The sequence below is a fragment of the Chinchilla lanigera genome, unplaced genomic scaffold, assembly GCF_000276665.1.
Source record: "Chinchilla lanigera isolate Chin_1 unplaced genomic scaffold, ChiLan1.0 scaffold00015, whole genome shotgun sequence".
In the NCBI taxonomy this organism is placed as follows: Eukaryota; Metazoa; Chordata; class Mammalia; order Rodentia; family Chinchillidae; genus Chinchilla; species Chinchilla lanigera.
The window spans coordinates 29,151,122-29,171,333 of NW_004955416.1; the positions used below are offsets into that span (position 1 = coordinate 29,151,122).

The 20,212-nt window shown below is 40.6% G+C and overlaps 1 protein-coding gene across 1 annotated transcript in view; it reads left to right on the forward strand.

Moving 5' to 3' along the window:
- Fam189a1 (family with sequence similarity 189, member A1) overlaps window positions 1–20,212 on the forward strand; it is a gene marked incomplete at its 5' end in the record, with an annotated part of 285,225 nt that overhangs the window by 47,197 nt on the left and 217,816 nt on the right. The window contains one exon of the mRNA XM_013512428.1: window positions 10,574–10,630. Coding sequence (XP_013367882.1) covers window positions 10,574–10,630 — 57 coding nt within the window. The remainder of the gene's footprint in view (window positions 1–10,573; window positions 10,631–20,212) is intronic.

The following is a 20,212-nucleotide window of genomic DNA, read 5'->3' on the forward strand; positions in this document are numbered from 1 at the left end:
ATAAGCCCATCAGTGTGCTAATCCAGTATCATATTCATGATCCAGTCACCTTGCCAAAGCCCCACCCACCTATAATTGCATGAGCCTTTGGGGGGACATCTAGGTATAAGCCGCAACATCCCCTGATATGTGCTGTGTTTCATCCCTTAGAAGACAGAGTAAGCTAGCTATCTTTGGTTTTGGTTTTAGTGATGAGTTTTCTATAAACCATGGGAAGTAGAAGAGAACAAGGAGGAAGCCAGTATCCCGTTGTGCAGAGACAGCCGTGGTGATGGTGGGAAGTAGGTGCTGATTTCTTGATGTATTTGTGTGTTGGAGCCTGTGTGTACTTACGTATTTTCTGAACAGTAGGGAAATTATCTGCCTTTTAAACCATTTTGTAGCTGGCTTTCCCTTTTTTTCCCCATCAACTATGAACCTGTCTACATGGCACTGAATATTCTTCTGTAACCTGTTTAATAGTGGCCAGGGGGAGGAGCACAATAAATAGAAGCTTGTCCCTTTTGCCTGGTACCTAGCTTTTTTTCAGTTTCAAAATTATAAATAATCTTTTGGTTAATGCCAGAAATTCTTAGCAGCAGAATTATAGCCTGAAATGACATGCATAGTTTAAAATATGTTCGAATAAAATGTGCATGCATTAAAGATTAATATTACAAAAAATTGCACTTTTAAAAGCAAGTCTGTCTCTCCCTTCTCCCTAATTTAGTTTCTCATTGCTAAGTTTCTTCTGCATCCTTCCAGACAGAAGTATTTGTATCGTGCTAACATCCACCCATTTCTTTTTGTTTACACAGACAGGGAACCCTCTGTGCACACAAAGCTATGTCTTGCTAGCCAGTTATTCATCTTGGAGATCATTCCATGTCGGCCTAAATAGATCTACCTCCAATTCATAATGTATATATTCACACTGTGTTGTAAATGTAAAACTTTTTAAAAAGAGAATAAAAAATACCATTAACAAAAAAGCAACAACATAGACAAAAACAAAACAGCCAAAACAACAAAACTGATACAGGGTTTCAAAACGAAATGATAGGAATTAACAGTGGCTGTTATTACATATTGTTATCATCAATGAAGCTGCTTGGATTACCAGATGTAAGAATGCAAGATTGATCAAACAATTAAAGAGAATAAAAACAATTTTAAAAACATTAGAAATGATACAGAGCTTCACTAAACAAGATGGCAGAAATTCACCAATGGTTGTTATATTGCATATTGTTGTCTTCAAATTAGGTATTCAGATTACCAGATGTATGCATGCAAAATCGGTCAAAAAATTAAGCATTCAGTGTTCCTTTCAATTCAAAAATTTTTTAACTAGCCCTTTATTGCTGCACGCTTGTTCAAGTTTTTTGCATTAAATATTCTATGAAACTATGTTTGTGTACTTCTGGTAGTATTTCCAGAGATCAGGTCATCAGTAGTGAAATCACTGAGCAAGAGTATGTGCATTTTTTATTTTGAGAGATATTGTAGAATTACACCAAGGAAGTCTGTGTGAAAGTATCAACACTGTTTAATGGGACCTTCCTCCTCTTTGGCTCTCGCCACTCAATGAGTTTATCAAAACTTTACCAGTCTAATGGATAAAAATACTTACTGTTTTGGCTTTTTTTTTAAAAAAAAGAATAGGTTTAAGCATCCATTGAAAATGTGGACATCCTTTTCATAGAACTTAGCTATTGCTTTCCTACTGAATTGTTCTATTTTCTTATTAATGCATATGAACTGTTTGAAAATGAAGAAAATCAATCTTTTCTTTAATGTATGTATTATTAGTATTTTTCTGATTTAAAATTGGTCTTATATTTTTATGTTCTTTTAAAAATACATATATGTTCATTGGCCCTTGCCAGTTACATTTAATGATCACCCCAAAGCTCAGCGGGTGATGGTCACAAGCCTTTGTGTTCTCTAATTTTGCAGGTCCACACGGCTGGTCCATTTTTGGCTCCAGGCTCCCAGTTGGGTCGGGGTTTTACCATAGGTCGGTTCTGGGACCCATACTTAAAGGAAAATGGTTACTTGTATGAGGAGGAGGCCCAGGGCATATGTGAGTTCTCTGTAGGCTGGAGGGTTGATAGTAAGCGCCACTTCCAAGTGACAGCCCTGACCAAGCTAAACCAAGGAGTAGGGACAGAGACCACCCACTCAGGAGGCAGGGCACAGACTTGTGCTTCTCGTATAGGCAGGCTGGAAGATTGAGGACAACTTTCAATGTACCACCTATAGATGCTTAGAAACAAAACCTTGAACTTAAAAAAATTTAATCCATCAATCTTTCCTATAATGATTCCTGACACTGTCATGTCTCAACAGCTGACTTCATGGTTGCTTTCAAATGTCTCCCATTTTTTCCTAAAACATTCATACTTTAATTTATGTTTTCCTTTTACTTATTTTGGTACAAAAGAATGAGGTAGAGATTTAATTTTTTTTACAAGTGACTAACCAGTTCACTTTTTATTATGTAGATTTTCCTTTTCCCCTTTTAGTATTTTAATTAGAATCACATGGAACTTATACATTATTTAGTCCTTCTGTTTTTAAAATGAATGTTTTTTCCCATCTAATAGCGAAAACTTTTACGTTCCTAGGTAGATGTTTAAGACTTTCTTGGTACAGCTTTTGCTCATCTCTTATTTCTGTTTATTATCATCTCTGTTTATTCTAAGACATTCTAATGCCTTTTGTTTGCTCTTCTAAGTGAAATCTTGATTATTTTCTTTTCTAATCAGCTTTTGCTTGTATATATAGAGGAAATCCACATTTCTGTTTCAGAACTTTTGTCCCACACAGCCTACCACAGTAACATGGGGACATGGCCCTTGATGTCTTTGTGTTTTCTTTTTTTCATCTATACGTGGCATAAGAATCACACACTCTTCATGGTGGTTCAGGATAAAAAGAATTAAAGTATAAACATTTAGTAGGCATTTGACATATGGGTAATATTTAATAAATGTAATTATTTTTTCAATGTATTGATTATTGTAACCAGATCTCTTGGTGTTTATAGGAATGTTTAGCATTTTGGTCTTTTTAAAATAGAGTGTAGTAATTTATATATTCAAAGAAAATCATCTGTATCATCCTAGTTTGGGATTGATTTGAGTAGGGATTTTTCTCATTCTTATTTTCATCCTTTTGGGCAGTTGACAGAGTTTCCCTCTTGATGGTGTGTATTCTTAGCAGCCATAGAGGAGAGGACTGTCCTTGGGTCTAACCTCTGTCAGACTGACATCCTAAAAGGGACTTGCTCTTTTCCTTTGCATTTTATTAATTCTTTGTAAGGTATTTTTTGTAGTAAACTTTTGCAGAGAGACTGGCTTTATATAATTTTGATTAGATAGTTGGGTGGTAGATTTTTTTTTCTTTGTCTTTTTGAGACAAGGTCTTGCTATGTAGTTGAAACTGGCCTTGAGCTCACTTTGTAGCCCAGGCTGGGCTCGAACTTGCAATGGTCCTCCACCTGAGCCTCCCGACTGCTGAGATTACAGGCATGCACCACCATGCCTGGCCCTATGGTGGATTTTTAACTTTTAATATTTTTATCCTTTCTACTGTATTTTGGTTTGTGGGTGTGAACTAATTTTAGTTTATTTATAATTAGCAATTATTTCAGAACCATTGGATAGATTTTTTTTCTATTGGTTTAATATTCCAGTAACTCTATACATAACTAAATTACATAACTAAAGTAATGTGGTCAAATGCAAACGCATTAAATCAAAATTGACCAGAAGTGTAAGAGGTATAAAACTATGAACTCATTGGAGAAAACACAGAGGAAAGTTCCATGACATTGTATTTAGCAGTGGTTTCTTGAATGACACCAAAGGTACCGGAAGTTTAAAAAAAATAAGTAAATCAGACTCCATCATTATTAAAAACATGTGGGTCAAATGGCATTATTAACAATAAAGAGGAAACCTCTAGATGGGAGTAAATATTTCAAGATCACATATCTCCTACGAGATTAATCTCTGAAAAATATATGGGACTCCTAAAACTCAACAATAACAACAAAATAATGAATGAACCAATTTAAAAAATGGACAAAAAGTGTTGAGAACCCAGTTGAACATGAATGACAATGTGCTAGGTAAAGCCAGACACAGGAGGACAAATACTGAATGATCTTCTGCAGCGTCGGACACAGAGGATAGCAGGGCGGTTACTGGACGCCAAGGAGTGGGGGGAGGGGAGAAGTCATTCAGAGGGCTCCAATTTTCAGCTATAAGGTGAAGATGTCAGGAAGACCTGAGGTCTGGTGTGACGACTACACCTAATACTAAGGCGCTGTTTATTTGAAATTTTATTTGAAAGAGTAATCTCCAGTGTTCTCTCCACACACACAGAAATAGTGGTAATTAGATGAGGTGATGGATGGACTGTCTAATTATTTCACATGTATATGTGTATCAAAACATCATGTTGCATCCCTCAGATAATTTTTGTTTGTCAAGCAGGCCTCAGAAAAGCTGGGAGAGAGAATCTCAAATGTAGGTAAAAGACTTCAATTAACATTTTTCCAAAGAAGGTATACAAATAGCCATAAGGACATGAAAGGATGTTCAGTATCATGAATCCTTAGAGAAGTGCAAGCCAAAACCACAAGATCCCACTTCACATCCATTGGGAGAGCTATTCCAAAAAACAACAAACAAACATAAAGTAGGAAACAAATGTTGACAAGGTGGAGAAACTGGAATCCTTGTGCACTGTTGCTGGGAATGTGAAATTGTACATTCACTGTGAAAAACAGTATGAAAATTCCTCAAAAAACTAAAAGTAGAATTGCCCTATGATTCCAGAGTTCCACTTCTGGCTGTATTTTCAAAAGAATTCAAAGAAGGGACTTGAAGGATTGAGTTGTAACCAAGCTATTTTTCAAGTATGAGGGTAAAACAAGACATTTATAGATTAACAAAAATGAGAATTTATCACCCAAAGAGTTGTACTAAAGGAATGTTCAATCCAGGCTTAATAAGTTTTGGCATGGTAGTTCAGTGAAACTTGTGGACCTTCCTCTGTGGGATGTTTTGTTATATGAAATAAGATACATAGCCTTACACAAGAAGCTGATTTCTAAATTTTTAAAAATCAAAGTATTTATAAAATATACATACTTATAAACTACTTTGTGAGGTTTTTTTTGGTTTGTTTTTTATTTTGGTGCTCAGGATTTAACCTAGGGCTTTTGCACCAGCCACATCCCCAGACCTTTTGTGTTTACTTATTTTATTTTGAGATAGGGTCCTACTAAGTTGCTAAAGCTCAGCTCAAATTTGCAATCCTACTTTATCCTCCCACAGTGCTGGAATTACAGGTGTGTGCCATTGTGCCTGGTTTACATGTGCTGCTTTGTAAATTCGTATAACAACAAAACCCAGGAGTGAGTCTGGTAGCTACAATTTCAGAATACACAGCCCTATGAGAAGATGGTGTCTTACAGGGCAAGGACAATACAGATGAATTTGGTTCCAAGCACATATGCATTAATTTGCATCAAAGGAGCATGCATTGCAACAGAACACACTGTATATTTCATGTCAACTTTGTCTTAGTTCATGAGTTGTTTACAATTTGTGTGTGTATGTGGTACTGAGGGTCAAGCGCAGGCCTCGTATGTGCTGGGCAAGAGATCTACTGAGCTGTACCCACAGCCCTAGAATATGTTTAAACACTTTAATGTTAGTTGATCTTTTTCCTTTCATCTTTGGCATCATTGTATAGTTTTACTACTGCTTGAGGAAAGAAGGAAAGCTCTAGAGATCTTTTTCTACCATGGGGAGAGTAGAGGAGAACAGACTTTCCTTGGGGGTGTAATGCATTTGATGCATGGCACAGCCCACACCAAGGGGAAAGGGATTATGGGGAGTGGGCACAGCCCACTCTCAGGCCAGAAGCGAAATGTGGAAGAGGAAATGGTGAGCAGAGAATTGTCCCAAGGGGACGCAGCAGAACACTGGACAGGGTGGGGTGATGGTGAACGGGGCCTCAGAGGGGGACCCGAGCACTGAAGGGCTGCACACCTCATCTATCCTTATTATGTGGTTCCAGGGAGACCCAGACAAGAAAGGCACACAGAGAAAAGGAAATGGCAGTAAAATAGAAGGGCTAAGCTCTCCGTGAGGCTGAAGAATATGCAGGGGGAGGAAGCTGTGCAGTCCAGAGGCTCTGGAAGACAGGGTTCTGTAGGCTTCTTTCAATCTCAGCAGCTCAGAGTGCTATCCACTCCATTACTGCAGCAGCTGTTTCTCCAGACACACACTGAACAGTGGCACCTTGGTGCTAAGCTGGCACCCCAGGAGCAAGTGGGCACACTGAGCGTGTGCCTCACGACAGTAACTCCACTGACTTTCAAGTCTGTGTTCTGGAAGGGCTTGCTTCATTACCGAAAATGTTGCCTTACCACTTGCCTTTGGACAAGATTGGATGACCTGAAGAAAATTTGTAATTTTAGGTACAGAAAGAATTTCTCAATGCTATAGACCAAGACTTTAAAAGGCTAATTTATTCCAAGCCCCTGTGTCCAGGCAGTGGCAGTAATCAAATGGGAAAGGAAAGGTCTTTGGCTCTAACGAGGCCGTTACTTCCTGGCAGTCTGTTATCCTCTTTCATCACCCTTGACAGCAGAAGTTCTATCTCATTTCTGATTTCGTCTCTTGCCTCTGCTAGGCTGGATTGGGAAGTGGAGAAAAGAAAGCATTTGCGTCCTTATAACAGCTCAGAGTGCTTGAAAAGTTAAGCCTCCTCTGAGCAACATCATGCCTTTCCTGTTTTCCTTGGCTTTTCTTTCGAACTGTTTAATTACATGGAACTGTATTGTGGCCCTCTTCAGTTTCCCTGTATTCATTCTAAACTATGGGCTTTGAATAACAAAACTGGTAAATTAAATGGGACAGAGATTTCAGGATAGTAATTTCACAGCTAACTAGATTCATGACCCTGTTTCCTCACAGGAGTGGTACAAAATAAACCTGCAGAATTATTGAAGTGTCAGAATATGCAGTATAATCTTCACTGGCTGCTGGACCTGAGCAAAAATAGTTCAAGCTAAACCTAATAGTTTCAGGGCAATGGCTTTACACTTCTTTCCTACTGTGGCTCTCGAGGATGTGCTTTTTTTTCCTAATCTCCGGTTTCAAGTGGACCACAGCAGGCATCCTGAGAGGGGGAAGCAGCCAGCACCCAGGCTTTGAAAAGCCTCCTACAAGGTGTTGTGATGGGGCCCTCTGCCTTTAAAGCTGATGCCAGAGTTTCTGTATTGGAGAGGCAGGGAAGTCTGTTGTTTCTGGGGTGTAGGAAGAATGTGGATATTGTAGAACAATGGTTTGAGTCTCAAATGTCCCTTAAAGGTCCTAGTGTTAAAGGCTTAGTGTCCAGGTTGAGATGCTCTTGGGAAGGGGTGAAGCCTTTGGGAGGTAAGGCATTGTGGGACACCCTTAAGCCATTGGAGGTGGTCCTTTATGGGAACTGTGAGATCCCGGCCCCTTCTTCTGTCTTCTGCTTTCTGGCCATGACATGAATAGCCTGGTTCTGCCTTGTGTTTTGGGCCCAACCATTTATGGGCAAGAACCTTCGGACGTGTGACCCCCAAATAAACCTTCTTATGAGTTAATTGTCATGGATACTTTGTTATTCTGATAGAAAGCTGATCAACATAGTCTTAGTCAGCTTGGGCTGTGCCTTAGTCATGTTCTTTATCACTGACACAAAAATACCAGACACCCACGAGTTACAGGAGAAGTTTATCTTGGCTTACAGTTCAGAAGTCCCAGTCCATGATCAGTAGACTTAAACATCAAAGCATCATGGCAGAGGGACCCGGATGGAGGAAAACTACTCAGGTCCTGGCAGTCAGGAAACAGGAAGAAGGGAGGAGCTGGGAGGGAGATATGCCAGTGACCCACTCCCTGGTCAGGACCAGGCCCATCTGCTAAGAGCAAGTCAGCTACATCTCCACACAGTCCGGTCCTCTTCCCAGAGGTCTGCCCTTGAACATGTGAGCACTTGGGGGACACCTAGATAGAAGCCACAGGCTGCCCTAACAAAGTCCTGTAGGCTGCAAGGCTTAAGTGACAGAAAATTTTTTTCTCACAGCTCTGGAGATTGCAAGGTCCAAGGTCAAGGTTCCAGCATGGTGAGGTGAGCTGTGTGAAGGTTTCCTTCTGGCTTGCAGGCAGCCGTATCTCTCTGGATGCTTGTGTGACGCACATGCATGGTGGGATGGGAAAGACAGGGGAAGGCCTCTTATAAGGACAGTTCATCCTGAGGGCAGAGTTGAGTGACAAGTGCTGTTGCATAGACAAGAAAGAGGGACACATCAAACAGAGAGACAGCTGGAAGAACTGGTTCAGCTTTATGACTGACAGGGCTGGGCCACTAAAACACACAGTGAGCTCAGAAAATGATGCCATTCTTGGCAAAATGTTCAAGTTGGCCAAAAGAGAAAGATTTGGAGATGGAGAGATGAATTTAGACTCCAAATTGTCAAGCATGAGATATTGCAGAGCATTCTAGCAAGATACCCATCTGAAGAATTGCTTTATAACCTGATTGCAAAATGGTTTGGAGGGCATGGTGTATCTGCTGAAAGTGATGAATTTGACTTCTGAGAAGCTGTCTTGATTGTTCACGCATTGGGCATACAAGTCCAGAGATTCTAGTGGTGCTATGAAGAAGAATTAGGAGACAGCTGTAAAGAGATGTAGGAGATATGAGTCAAGGATTTCCCTAGTGTTGAAGCTGGAATACAAGGAAAGGGAGACTGGGCAATGTCCTTAAGAGTGGAGGCTGGAGATATGAGAAGTGGTTGTGTATAACTGTCAGCACTGTGTTTGGAGAATCCCTGACAGTGGGTAGAACCTGATGGGTAAGACCTGGTCCTGCACACTGCAGAGGTGGCAGGAGTGGGGGTGAACGGAAATCTGTGACCTTATGAGACTGTCAGTTCAGTAGCATACTCCTCTTGGATCTGGTCAATCCCTTCTGAGTCCAGGGGAAATGCAGCCAAGGTCTTTCAACAGGTCACTGACTGCCTGACCCTACCCCTCCGTGGCGGGTCTGAGCAGTTCTTCCCAGGAGATCTCATGTCCAAGCACCTTACTTATAATGGGTCCTCCAAACACATTGCCCTGTTGAAAAGCAAGCCGTGGCTTCCTAACCCTCCCTGGATCTGGTTGGCTGTGAGGGATGAGGATTTGAGGGTGGGTTGGAGTGACCAGGAGGGAGGTCAGATTGAGATTCTAAGGGGAACACTGGGTCTGGGAGATGGACGCAGGAGATGCACTTCTGGGCATGATGGATGGCGAGTGGCAGGCAGCAGGAGCAGAGCTAGGTAGACAGTGTGATGCTCAGCACTCAGGGAAGAGCTCTGGGCTGCAGGAGACACCAGAGGATGGAGTTCCAGGGGCCTCATGATAGCTAAGTCTCCTAGGGAGCCATGGGGAGAGGAGACAAAGGACACAGGAGACCAAGATCTTGGATCTTGACAAAGGGAGGAGGAACCTAGAGGGAGGCTGAGATGAAGAGCATCCGGGTAATAGGAAGAACATCAAGCAAGTGACCCTGCAGAAGCCTGGAGGCGTGGCCAGCCCTGCAGTTGGCAAGGTGGGACAGCAAAGTGCCCACTTGAAAAGCCTCCTACAAGGTGTTGTGATGGGGCCCTCTGCCACTTTTCAAGTGGGACTTTGCTGCATTTGATGGCCTCCTGCGTGGTCTTGGGAAGAAGAGATTCTGTTAGTAGGTGGGCATAGCTGGGCATAGCTGGACATATGGGCATAGCTGGATGCAAGGAGACCAAGCATGTAGGGATCAAGCCAGTGCCTGACTCAGGAGCCTGGACTTGGGAGAAAGGAAGCCCTCGAGCTGGACAAACACTGTGCGGTGGTTCCTCTAAGAGAGACAGTGCATAGCACATCCATGTGATGAGGACTACAGGAGGAACTGAGAGGGGAAGATGACTGCTGGGAGGACCCAAGCCAAGGGCGGGCATGGCTTGGCCCTGGGAAAGGGGTGCGCTGCTCAGGATCAGGCTATAGAAAGTTGTAGAACCTTGTAAGAAGACACTGCTCACTAGTAAGGTGGAGAATTGGCTGGGAGCGAAAGGGCCTAGAGAGAGGAGGAGGCTGTGTGGTGGGCACAGCCACGCAGGTGGCCAGGTGGCTGAGGAGTGGGTTTAGCTTCCTTCATCCCCCAGGGAGGGTTTTCAGCCCTGTCTGTGACCTTAAAAGGCACCTGCAGATAACACAGAGGACAAGGTGGACCGAGCCGCCCAGGGGAGCGTCTTTTAGGACTCTCATCCCTCTCGGGCCCCCCAGAGTGTGTGATACAGTGCGCTTTGTGATGCCCTGATGGCTTCAGAAGCCGTTTGTGCCTCCCGGGGCAGCTGCAGGCTGTGGACATCTAGAAGGGGAACAGCGCTTATTGTCAGCCACTCCTGTGCTGTGTGGGACCCTGCACACCCTTTACCAGATGGGAAGGGTGAGGTTGACGTGATGCTCCTGAGTGGTTTCTAGAGTGTCTCACCTTTGTGTCCTACCTGTCATTCCAGGTGCTGCTGTCAGGGCTCATCGGGGTCGTCTCATGGAAGAGGCCTCTCTCCCTTGTGGTAAGTGACACCTGGATCTCAAGGTGACCCTGGCCAGGGCTCTGCCTGCAGAGGAGTGAGCGTGACAGAGGCCATGGCAGACTGAATCCTGGTTTCTTGGTGGGCAGTAGGATGCAGGCCTGGTAGCCACTGCCTGCTGGTGGGGTCTTAGGAACCATGGTGAATCCTCCAGGTTGTACTTCTGAGCTTTCGCTGAGTGTTCTCTTAGGGTGTTCATATCACATCCTTTGGGTTTTTTTAATTTTTAATTTAAAGATAAAAGAATGAAAGCGTATTAACAAACACACATACATTTACAAAATCACACAAAAACAATCAGTTTTGGTGCTCTGCCTTGAGGATGTACTGTGAGCAAACATATTCTCCAAGTGTGGGTGCCGGCCTTTTCTCTAGTTCTTAAGGCCTGTTGATGCTTACACACATGCTCACACAGCACCACATGAGCAGCACATGGTGTATCTGAGTTTAAGAAGTGCTAGCTTTTTGTGTGCTTTTGGAGACAGAGGTTCTGTGAAGGTACACAAAAACTATCTTCTAGAATAGAGGAGTTGCTGGGCATGGTGCTAAGGAGAGGCCACACGGGAGATGGAGAGAGGACCGTGGTTTTTCTCTCTGCAGAGTCTCCCAGATGGACCCGGGTCTATTGATTTGCATGCCTGTTCTTCTCAGGGTATGCATTACTATATTGATGTGTGTGTGTCAGGATCGGAGGAAGAGATCCTCCAGGTCTTGATGGGTAATGAAAATGACAGCATGGTAGTTTTTTCCTTTTGTGTTATCAATTATTTACAACCTTGTTTTTAAGTGGCTGGACTTGGGAGATAATGACATGTACTAAATGTTAATGGAAAGAGAAAACAAGCAAGTTTGCTTGTGGAAGGCACCTCCTCCAGGAGAATAGCCATGCCATCTTGAAAATGTGTTGGGGAAAAGAGGTGGGTAGTGAATTCAGTTGTACTTCCCCTGTTTTATAGCTCATACAAGAAATTTCCCTTTAATGAATGTCTTTATAGAGAAATATTCAAATACACCCAAAAGTAGAGGGACTAATACAATGAATCTCTGTGTACCCTTCATCCATCTTTAACAAACATCAACATTTGGCCCGTCTTACTCATCCGTATACTCCCACACCCTGACCTGCTCCCAGATAGATTATTTTGGAACAGTCTCAGCTTGTGGATCAAGAAGCTGATGCCTTTTCAGACACTAAAAGCAAGCAAGAGAGCTATGTCCATAAAGAATGTGTATTTCTGTGCTCCTGCTCTACTGTCTTTATGTGCGCTCCTTGTCTTTTCTGATTGAAGCAATGATCTCCCCTGCACTGAATATTAAGAGTTCTACACTGCACTGGATACCAAATTAGGAATCAGGTCATATACCTCTGATTACACTATTTTTCAAAAGAGTCAGTGAGATACCGTGTGCTGTCATATGTATCAATAATGGAAAGTGGTCTATAGGAATGTGAGTATCATATAGATCTAGTAGTGTTTTTAGTATTTTTTGCATTTTATGTTATATTGTTTGAGGAATTTGACTTTTTGGCTTACTTTTGTCACTAAATCTTAACAACCTAAATAGGTAAGTGTGTATAAGAGCTGAGTTGGAGACATAGAGCCTCTTGTAGCCTATACCACAAACCTCTGAGGCAGTCTGTTCTGATTGTGGCTTTGGGCCTGCAGACACCTCCACATGGCCCTTGGTGACTAAGCACCACCACTTGGCCCCTGCCACCCTGGGATACCGTCACCCTCACTGGATGGAGTTTGCTGGGTGCACAGAAATCCCCTCAGCAATTTCTGACTTACTGAGTGGAGTCTCCATAGAGGTCTTCTTGGGGTACTGGGACTCTCACGGATTTATTTCTCGTAGCTGTGATGAAAAATGTGTCCTCGATCTTCCTGGGATAGATGACATCTGACATGATAAATGCACTCTAACATTGTTCCAATCTCCCTAAGCCTTTAGATTCCTTCCTCTACAGGATACCAAGATAGTCTGGCATTCCAGCTTCACTTTAAGTATAGGCTACCCTTAATATTATATCTCAGCTAACAAACCAAACTAATAGGGGGCTGATATCAACAAATCTGGTCTAATTCAATGTCTATTGTTCCTACCTTGACCTGATACTTGTAACAGTGAGTTGTAAGATTGCTTGAGCCTCCTCCTGGAAGAAGTTTCTAGAATATAGCACTGGTAGGGGGAATTGAGGCAAAGCCTGGCACATCTGCTCAATTTAGGAGACTAAACTGAGGGTCTGGGAACCTGTAGTGGCTGAAGTTTGCAGAGCAGAGTGCCAGAGAGGAGTTATTCGGTAGAGGGCTCTGGGGATCTGCAGAGGACACCCTGTGAGCATTCAGTTGCTATTGATCAGTTCTTGCATGTGAAGAAAGACCAGCAAAGAACCATGTGAGAGACCTAGTGGGAGAGTGCCAGGTGCAAAACCAGGGTTTTCCTACCATCCACACTGGAAGACCCATGATACCGTGGGACATTGAATGAGTGTCCTCCAGAGTCCTGTCTCAGTACTGGGGAATAATTAGCCCTGGAATGAAAGCTGCCTAGCAAAGCTGTGGCCGCCTTTGCAAATTGTAAAGGCAAAAATCCAAAAGAACCAGTTGGTTTCCTGGTAATTTAACGATGTCTCAGAACAAAGTCCAAGAATATTCATAGGAATGAAAAAGTATCCAAGACCAACTAGATAACATTCACAGCATCTAGCATCTAATCAAAGATTCCTCGGAAGAAAACATGACCTCAAAATCAGGAGAAAAACCAACTCACTGAAACTGATATGCAACTGACGCACATATTAGACGAGAAGATTAAAACAGTTGCTATAATAAAACATTCCATATGCTGCAAAAGTGAAGTAGACATGAGGAAGTATACAAAACCCAGTAGAAATTTTAGTGATGAAAACTACAATGTCAGAGAGGAAAGAATCCACTGAGGGGATGAGGATAATGCCAGATTGGATAACAGAGAAAATTAGTGAACCAAAGTTAGTGCTATTGAAATTATCCAAAGTGGAGCACACAGAGAAAAAATACTTTTAAAAAATATGAATAGAGCACCAGTGAACTGTATGGTGCAATTTGAAATAGCCTAATATATGTGAGTAGGGATGGGCAGAAAAAAATAATAGCCATTTTTCTGAAGTTGAATAAAACTTGTAATTCCATAGATACAAGCTCAATACATAAAAAAAACAAGAAACAAGAAGTAAAACATCCATGTATTGTGAGGTTTGTAACATTTGTATAAGTAAACTGTATGAAAAGTATAATGTAAAGTTGGGGGAATAGAAGTATACATTGTAAAATTATTAAACTACACATAAAGAAGTATAAAATCACTTGGAGGTGAACTGGGATACATTAAAATGTGTATGAGGTGGGATTGAAAAATATAGTGAATGTTTGTTTAAATAAAAGGAAGATAATTACAGTACAAGACATATTGCCATTAATCTCCTTGACACATTGGTGTTAATTCTCCCTCCTAACTTCCAATACACTCATCACATCATTCTTTGCACTTTTTGAAGCAGTTCTGGAAGTCCTTTTTCATGAGTGTCTTTAGTTGCACTATGTGACTACCTTGATGTCCTTAATTGATTCCAAATATTTCATGCGAATTTTGTCTTTGGGTAGAGCCAGAAGTTGCACAATTTCAGATCTGGAGAATAAGATTGATGAAGACACATTGTAATGTTTTTATGAGCCTGCCTTTCCATGGGATGGTACTGGGCAGCAGAATTTACTGTATATTTATCAGGACTGGTAAAAATACTTACAAAAGAGTACTTTCAGAACTGCTTCAGAAAGACGCAAGAAAGACGAAATAAATGTGTTTGAAGTAAAGGGGAGTATTTGGAAGGGGATTAATGGTAATGTGTCTTTTTCTTTAATAGATTTTAAAAATTTAAATGTTCACCATATATTCTGATCATACCCCATACTTATAAACCTTAAAGTAACTACCAGAACAAAACAGTTTATTAGGAAATCAACAATGGAAGTAAAATAAAGTTACTAAAATATCTAATTAACCTAAAAGAATTCAGAAGAAGGAAAAGAAGAACAAAAATAGATGTGACAGAAATAAACTAAATAATAAGATTTAGTATTCCATTTGGATTTCTTATGTGAATTGCATGTTAGTAGCTTTGTCTGAAGACGGGTTTAATTTTTCGTGCGATGTCTTAATATAGTAATACTTTTCTAGGTGGCTAATTCAAATCTGTTGTCTTTTAATTTATAGTGAAGTGGGCTTTTTCTTAATATAAGAATGCGTCTTATTGGTTTTATTTTATTTAATTAGTTTATTTTTTGGGTACTGGGAATCCAACTCAGGACCTCGTCCTTGCCAGGCAGGCACTGCACCACTGAGCTAAATCCCCAGCCCTAAAATGCTTTTCATTTTGTAAAATCTGAGTTTAAAAATCTTTATGTGGCTTTTGGGATTTCTTTTTTATTTTAAAATATCTCTTCCTTCATGATTCTGAAATTGTTCTTCTGTGTATTTTAAAAACATTTATAGTTGCTAACTTCTGGAAAGGTATATTAATTGTGTATCTAGTTATCAGGTACCAGAGTGAACTGTGCTTGTTCTAATTATTTGTTGGTTAGATACTTCCGGAAAAAAAAAAAGTTGCTGGGAGATGTCTGATGTTATGTCCTTGATTATCTTTTCTTTCTCTTTCTTAAACTGCTACTGGATGCATAGTGTACATGTTAAGTTAATCCCATAGAATTTAAAGCATGATATTTTCCTTCTTTTGTGTTAAAAAGATGTTTCTATTTTCTTAGTAATTTTCCTTGGTATAACAATTAACACTATAACATGTGGTATTATAGTTTATGGGACTACTAACTTAAGTACAATACTATACAGAAAACTTGCTTTTATATAACTCCATCCTTTCTGCCTGCTTTACATTGTTTTTATCACAAACTACATCTTCATGTATTGGGATCCCATTACATATTTATAATTATTGCTTTCTGTAGTTGTCCTTTAAATCACACAGGAAAAGAAAGAACTATCTTTTCTGTACTATGTTATACTTTTCCTTTATTTTGTAGGAGTGGTCTCATAACAACACATACTCTCTATTCCTAACTAGGAGTGTCTTAATTTCTCCTTCATAGTTTTGCTATAGTTTTGCTGCGTAAGGAATTCTTGAGTGACAGACTTTTTCTTTCAGAACCTTGAATATGTCCTTTGTACGAGCTGCTGTCCTGAATGGTTTATGAGAAACTAGGTGTTAGACCCACTGGAATCCCTTGTATGTGAGAGGTTACTTTTCTTTAGCTTTCATGAGTCTCTCTTTGGTTTTGACAGTTTGATTAAGATGTGTCTAGGTATGGATCTTTTTGAGCTGAACCCACGGAGGGTTCAAGCTTGGATGTTTTGATGTAGTTCATCAAATTTGAGAAGATTTTAGCCATAATTTCTTCAAATATTCTTTCTATGCTTTTGTGTCTTTCCTTTCCTTTTAATATTCCCATTACCTATATTTTTATAAACTTTATTGCATCTGATCTCTTAGCATCTGTTTTCCTTCATCTTTCATGCCTGATGCCCAGACTAAAAAATACTTTAGAGAATTCACCATTTGAATTACTATTCTTTTAACTTCATAATTTCTAGTTGATTTTTGTTATTTCTTTTTATTGATATTCTGTGTTTGGTGAAACATGGTTCTCATGTTTTCATTTAGTTCATGTAGACAAGATTTTCTTTAGATCCTTGAATGTATTTAAAATAGCTGATTTAAAGTCTTTGTCTCCCAAGTCTACCATCTGGCTTTCCTGAAGAAACATTTATACGGGTTGCTTTTGTCCCTCTGTACATGGGCCATACTTACTTGTATCTTTAGCTATCTTATAGCTTTTTGATGAAAGCTAAACATGTTCAATAATATATAACACTTCTGAAAATCAAATTATTCTCCTCTCCTTAGTTTGTTGTTGCTGATTCTTATTGTAAATGTTGTTCTTTGTCTGTTTAGTGACTTTTCGGAACTAATTTTGTAACATCTATATTCTCTATCAGTGTGGCTCCTGGATTGTCTGCTCAGCTTAGTAGTCAGGCAGGGATTGAACAGAGATTCCCTTAAACACCTGGAGCCTGTCCTTCTCCCAGTCTTGGTTGAGTGGATCTGTGTGTCTGTTGGGGTGTGATGTCAGCATGCCGGCAGGCAGTTGCAACTGACACATGGCCTTCCACTTTAATTTTAATTTCTTGTTTATCTAGCTTTAGAACTTCAAAGTCAGAGGTGAGAGTTTAGAGTTTTCTCAAGTCTTTCCTGAACGTGTGTGTGTGTGTGTGTGTGTGTGTGTGTGTGTGTGTGTATGCTACATTCTATTTTTTGCAAAATGTTAGAGCTTTTCAAATGCCCTCTAGATATCTTGCTCCTCTGCTTTAAAATTTGTTTTGGTCTGGTGTTTTCTTTGCTGTAACTATTATCCACTGCTCAGACAGCTGCAAGGTGAAAACACTTGCCTGTAAATGTATTTGACAGTTGTTCCCCAGGAAAGAAGCTTTTCACCCTGAGTAGGCTCCAGGTCAGGTCGAATACAAATAGCCTTGAAAGGGTCTTCCAGGGAATCACCAAATAACCATCTCATGACAGTTATTTGGGAATGAGGCCCTGAAAGAACCTCATCTTTGTTCTCTTCCCTCAGGTGGCTTCCAGGCTGTACCAAGAATGTAAATTGCTTTTCAAGGCCACTGTTGAGTTGGGAAATAGAAAATGGGATTTGGGAAAGTCAAAAACACCACAAACCTCGCTGTTTCAACAGAGATTCAGCTCTTTTATCTGAGTAAAAACCCCTGAAGTTGCTGTGAGCCTTTTGTTAATTTCCAGAGTTCTGAACAAGCTCATTCTGACAGTTTCTCTGTGTTTTCTTCCTTTTCTCTGTGAGAGAATTTTCAGACGTCTTTACTTTGACATTTGTGCTAACGTCACCCCCTCCCCCGCCCCGGCTGCTTTTAATAGTCTTTAGCTAGCAGGTGATTTTTAAAAAGAAATCTATCAATGTGTATATCACTGGACAGTATATCTGAAAAGATCATTAATCTTATTTCATGGCGCTTCAAAGCCCCTGGCTATCCTAAAATAGAAATTGCCTGTTATTCAAGGTTATCATCTGAGAGGTGTGGAATGCAGTTCTTTATCATCTTTTTACTGTAGTAGTTTTTGGTAAGTAGTTTTCTACTTCTCTGGCTAAGTATCACTGGGGTTTTCATACATCTAGTGTTTGATCCCTGAAACAGGGATAAATCTCAAGAGCAATTCACTAAATAAAATAAGCAGGTGCACATGACTACATTGATTGCATTGTTGTGACGTTCTAGTGATGTAGAACAGATTGGAGGTGGCTTGGGGCTTGGGTGGTGGGAAGAGATTGACAGCAGAGGTGCACAGAGAAACCTTTGGGGGCAGTGGAACATTCTGGCTTGATTGTCTTATTTGCATGGCTAGATGTGTTTGTCAGAATTCACTGAGCTATGTAGTTAAAATGGTTGGATTTTCTTTTTCTGTTAATTATACCTCAATAAAGCTGAGACGGATATCCCAGTTTACACAACATATTAAATGTAATGACATAAAATATAATGTATTAAACAAAACAAAGTCCGTTTTAACCCAGTAGGTGATCACAGGTGTCATCTAACCACCCATGTCAGTGGCTCTTAAATTTTGGTGTGCCTCAGAAGCAATGGCAATGCTTGTTTCAGAATGAAAGCTGGACCTTACCGCATACCTGGCTCCAGGGATTTCGGGGTGCAGCGTACAGAGACCCTGGCTCATGAGTCTTTCTTACAACTAACAAAAGGACTGCAATCTGTGAATGTATGGGAGATACAAAGTTCAATGCATTTGGGTTGTGAAAATGTTAAGAACACCTACAATAGATTCATTTTTTCTACAGACTTCTGTAGAAGGAAGATAAATTACAATAGCATTCACAAATATTAAAATGTGTATTTTTATAGTTTCTGGAGATCATAGTCCCCAAGAGGTAAAGTAGATAGACACAACCTCATCTTTCACTAGGTGAATGGGTAAATAAACTGGTACATCCTGACAGTGGAGCATTATTCAATACTAAAAAGAAATGAGCTCCGAAGCCATGAAAAACAGGAAGAAACTTTAATGCATATTGCTAAGTGAAACATGCCAGTCTGAAAGGCTTCACATTGTATAATTCCAACTACATGGCTTTCTGAAAAAGCCAAAACTATGGAGAGAGTAAAAGGACAGTAATTGCAGGGGAAGGGATAAGTAAATAGAGCCCAGAGGATCTTTAAAGCAATGAAACTACTGTATATGATACTATTGTGGGAGATACCTTTCACTGCACATTTGTCCAAACAGACGCAACACTAAGAGTAGATCCTAATATAAACCATGGGCTTTGGCCATGGTGATGTATCAGCGGAGGCTCCCTGGTTGTGACAAATGTACCACTGTGATGGGGGTGTCGCCGTAGGTGGAGGTGAGCATGTCAGGAGAGAGGGAGAACGTGAGAAATCTCTACCTTCTGAGCAATTTTGCTGAGAACCTAAAACACCTCTAAAAAATAAAATCTGTTTTGCACAATCATTATTTTTTAAAAAGTACTTAAATGCACAGCCCCCAAATGGGGGTACATTTAGTTTATTTGAAATAACTGACAATTGGTCAAAGGTATGACCAGTCTCTATCTCCTGCACCAGTTATGTTTCACAGCTTGCACTGTTTTCCAAAACATGTGTCCCAGTTCTGCATTTCAGATGGATAAGGAAAAGCTCTTATGATGATGTAGTTTTATAGCAAGAGAGTTGAATGGAAAGAAATCACAGTGGAGAAATCTTATTACCTTGATTTCATTTCTAGAATAGCAAGCAGATACACTGTGCTGAGCCCTTTCCACCTATTCCTAACCCTAATCCTAACCGAAAGCCAATTGCTTTGCCCACCTGACACCCCACTAAGGTACCTCTGTTATCATCACACCCCAGGTGGAAACTGACATCTAAGTGTGTAGTGATTGAAGCCAGCATAGGCAGACTGGCTTGCAGTCATTGTCTTACCTGAGACCTTTAAATTTAACTTTAAAAAGCCTCATTCCTTAGCTTACTAAGTATAATTCAGCCCCTTTTCCAGCCCAGCCTCAGACTTACTACAGCACATCAGACTAGTTACAATACAGTACGCTTAGGTCCAGTAATTCTTGTGTAGTTTTTAAAATTGAAACTACCAAATAGAGGAAGGTAGATTTTTTTGGCTTCTGTATTTCTTCCCTCATAAAACAAAGTTTGCCCAGTTTGGCACTGATTCCAGGAGCTGTTTGGGCAGTTCTTAAGTGTGGGGTTGCATTCGGTCCCTGATGAACCCAGGTTTGTGGCCCAAAGAGCCATCTTCACTCTGCTGCTGACCTGGACATTGGTCAGACTATTTCCAGTCCTTTGGTGCTTACTTCCCTGGAGCCATCCTGGAGTGGTAGTAATGGGTGTCTGAGTATTAGTCCTGGGCTTAGAAAAACCAGTCCAATATATTCATTCATAAGTATAAGTGAC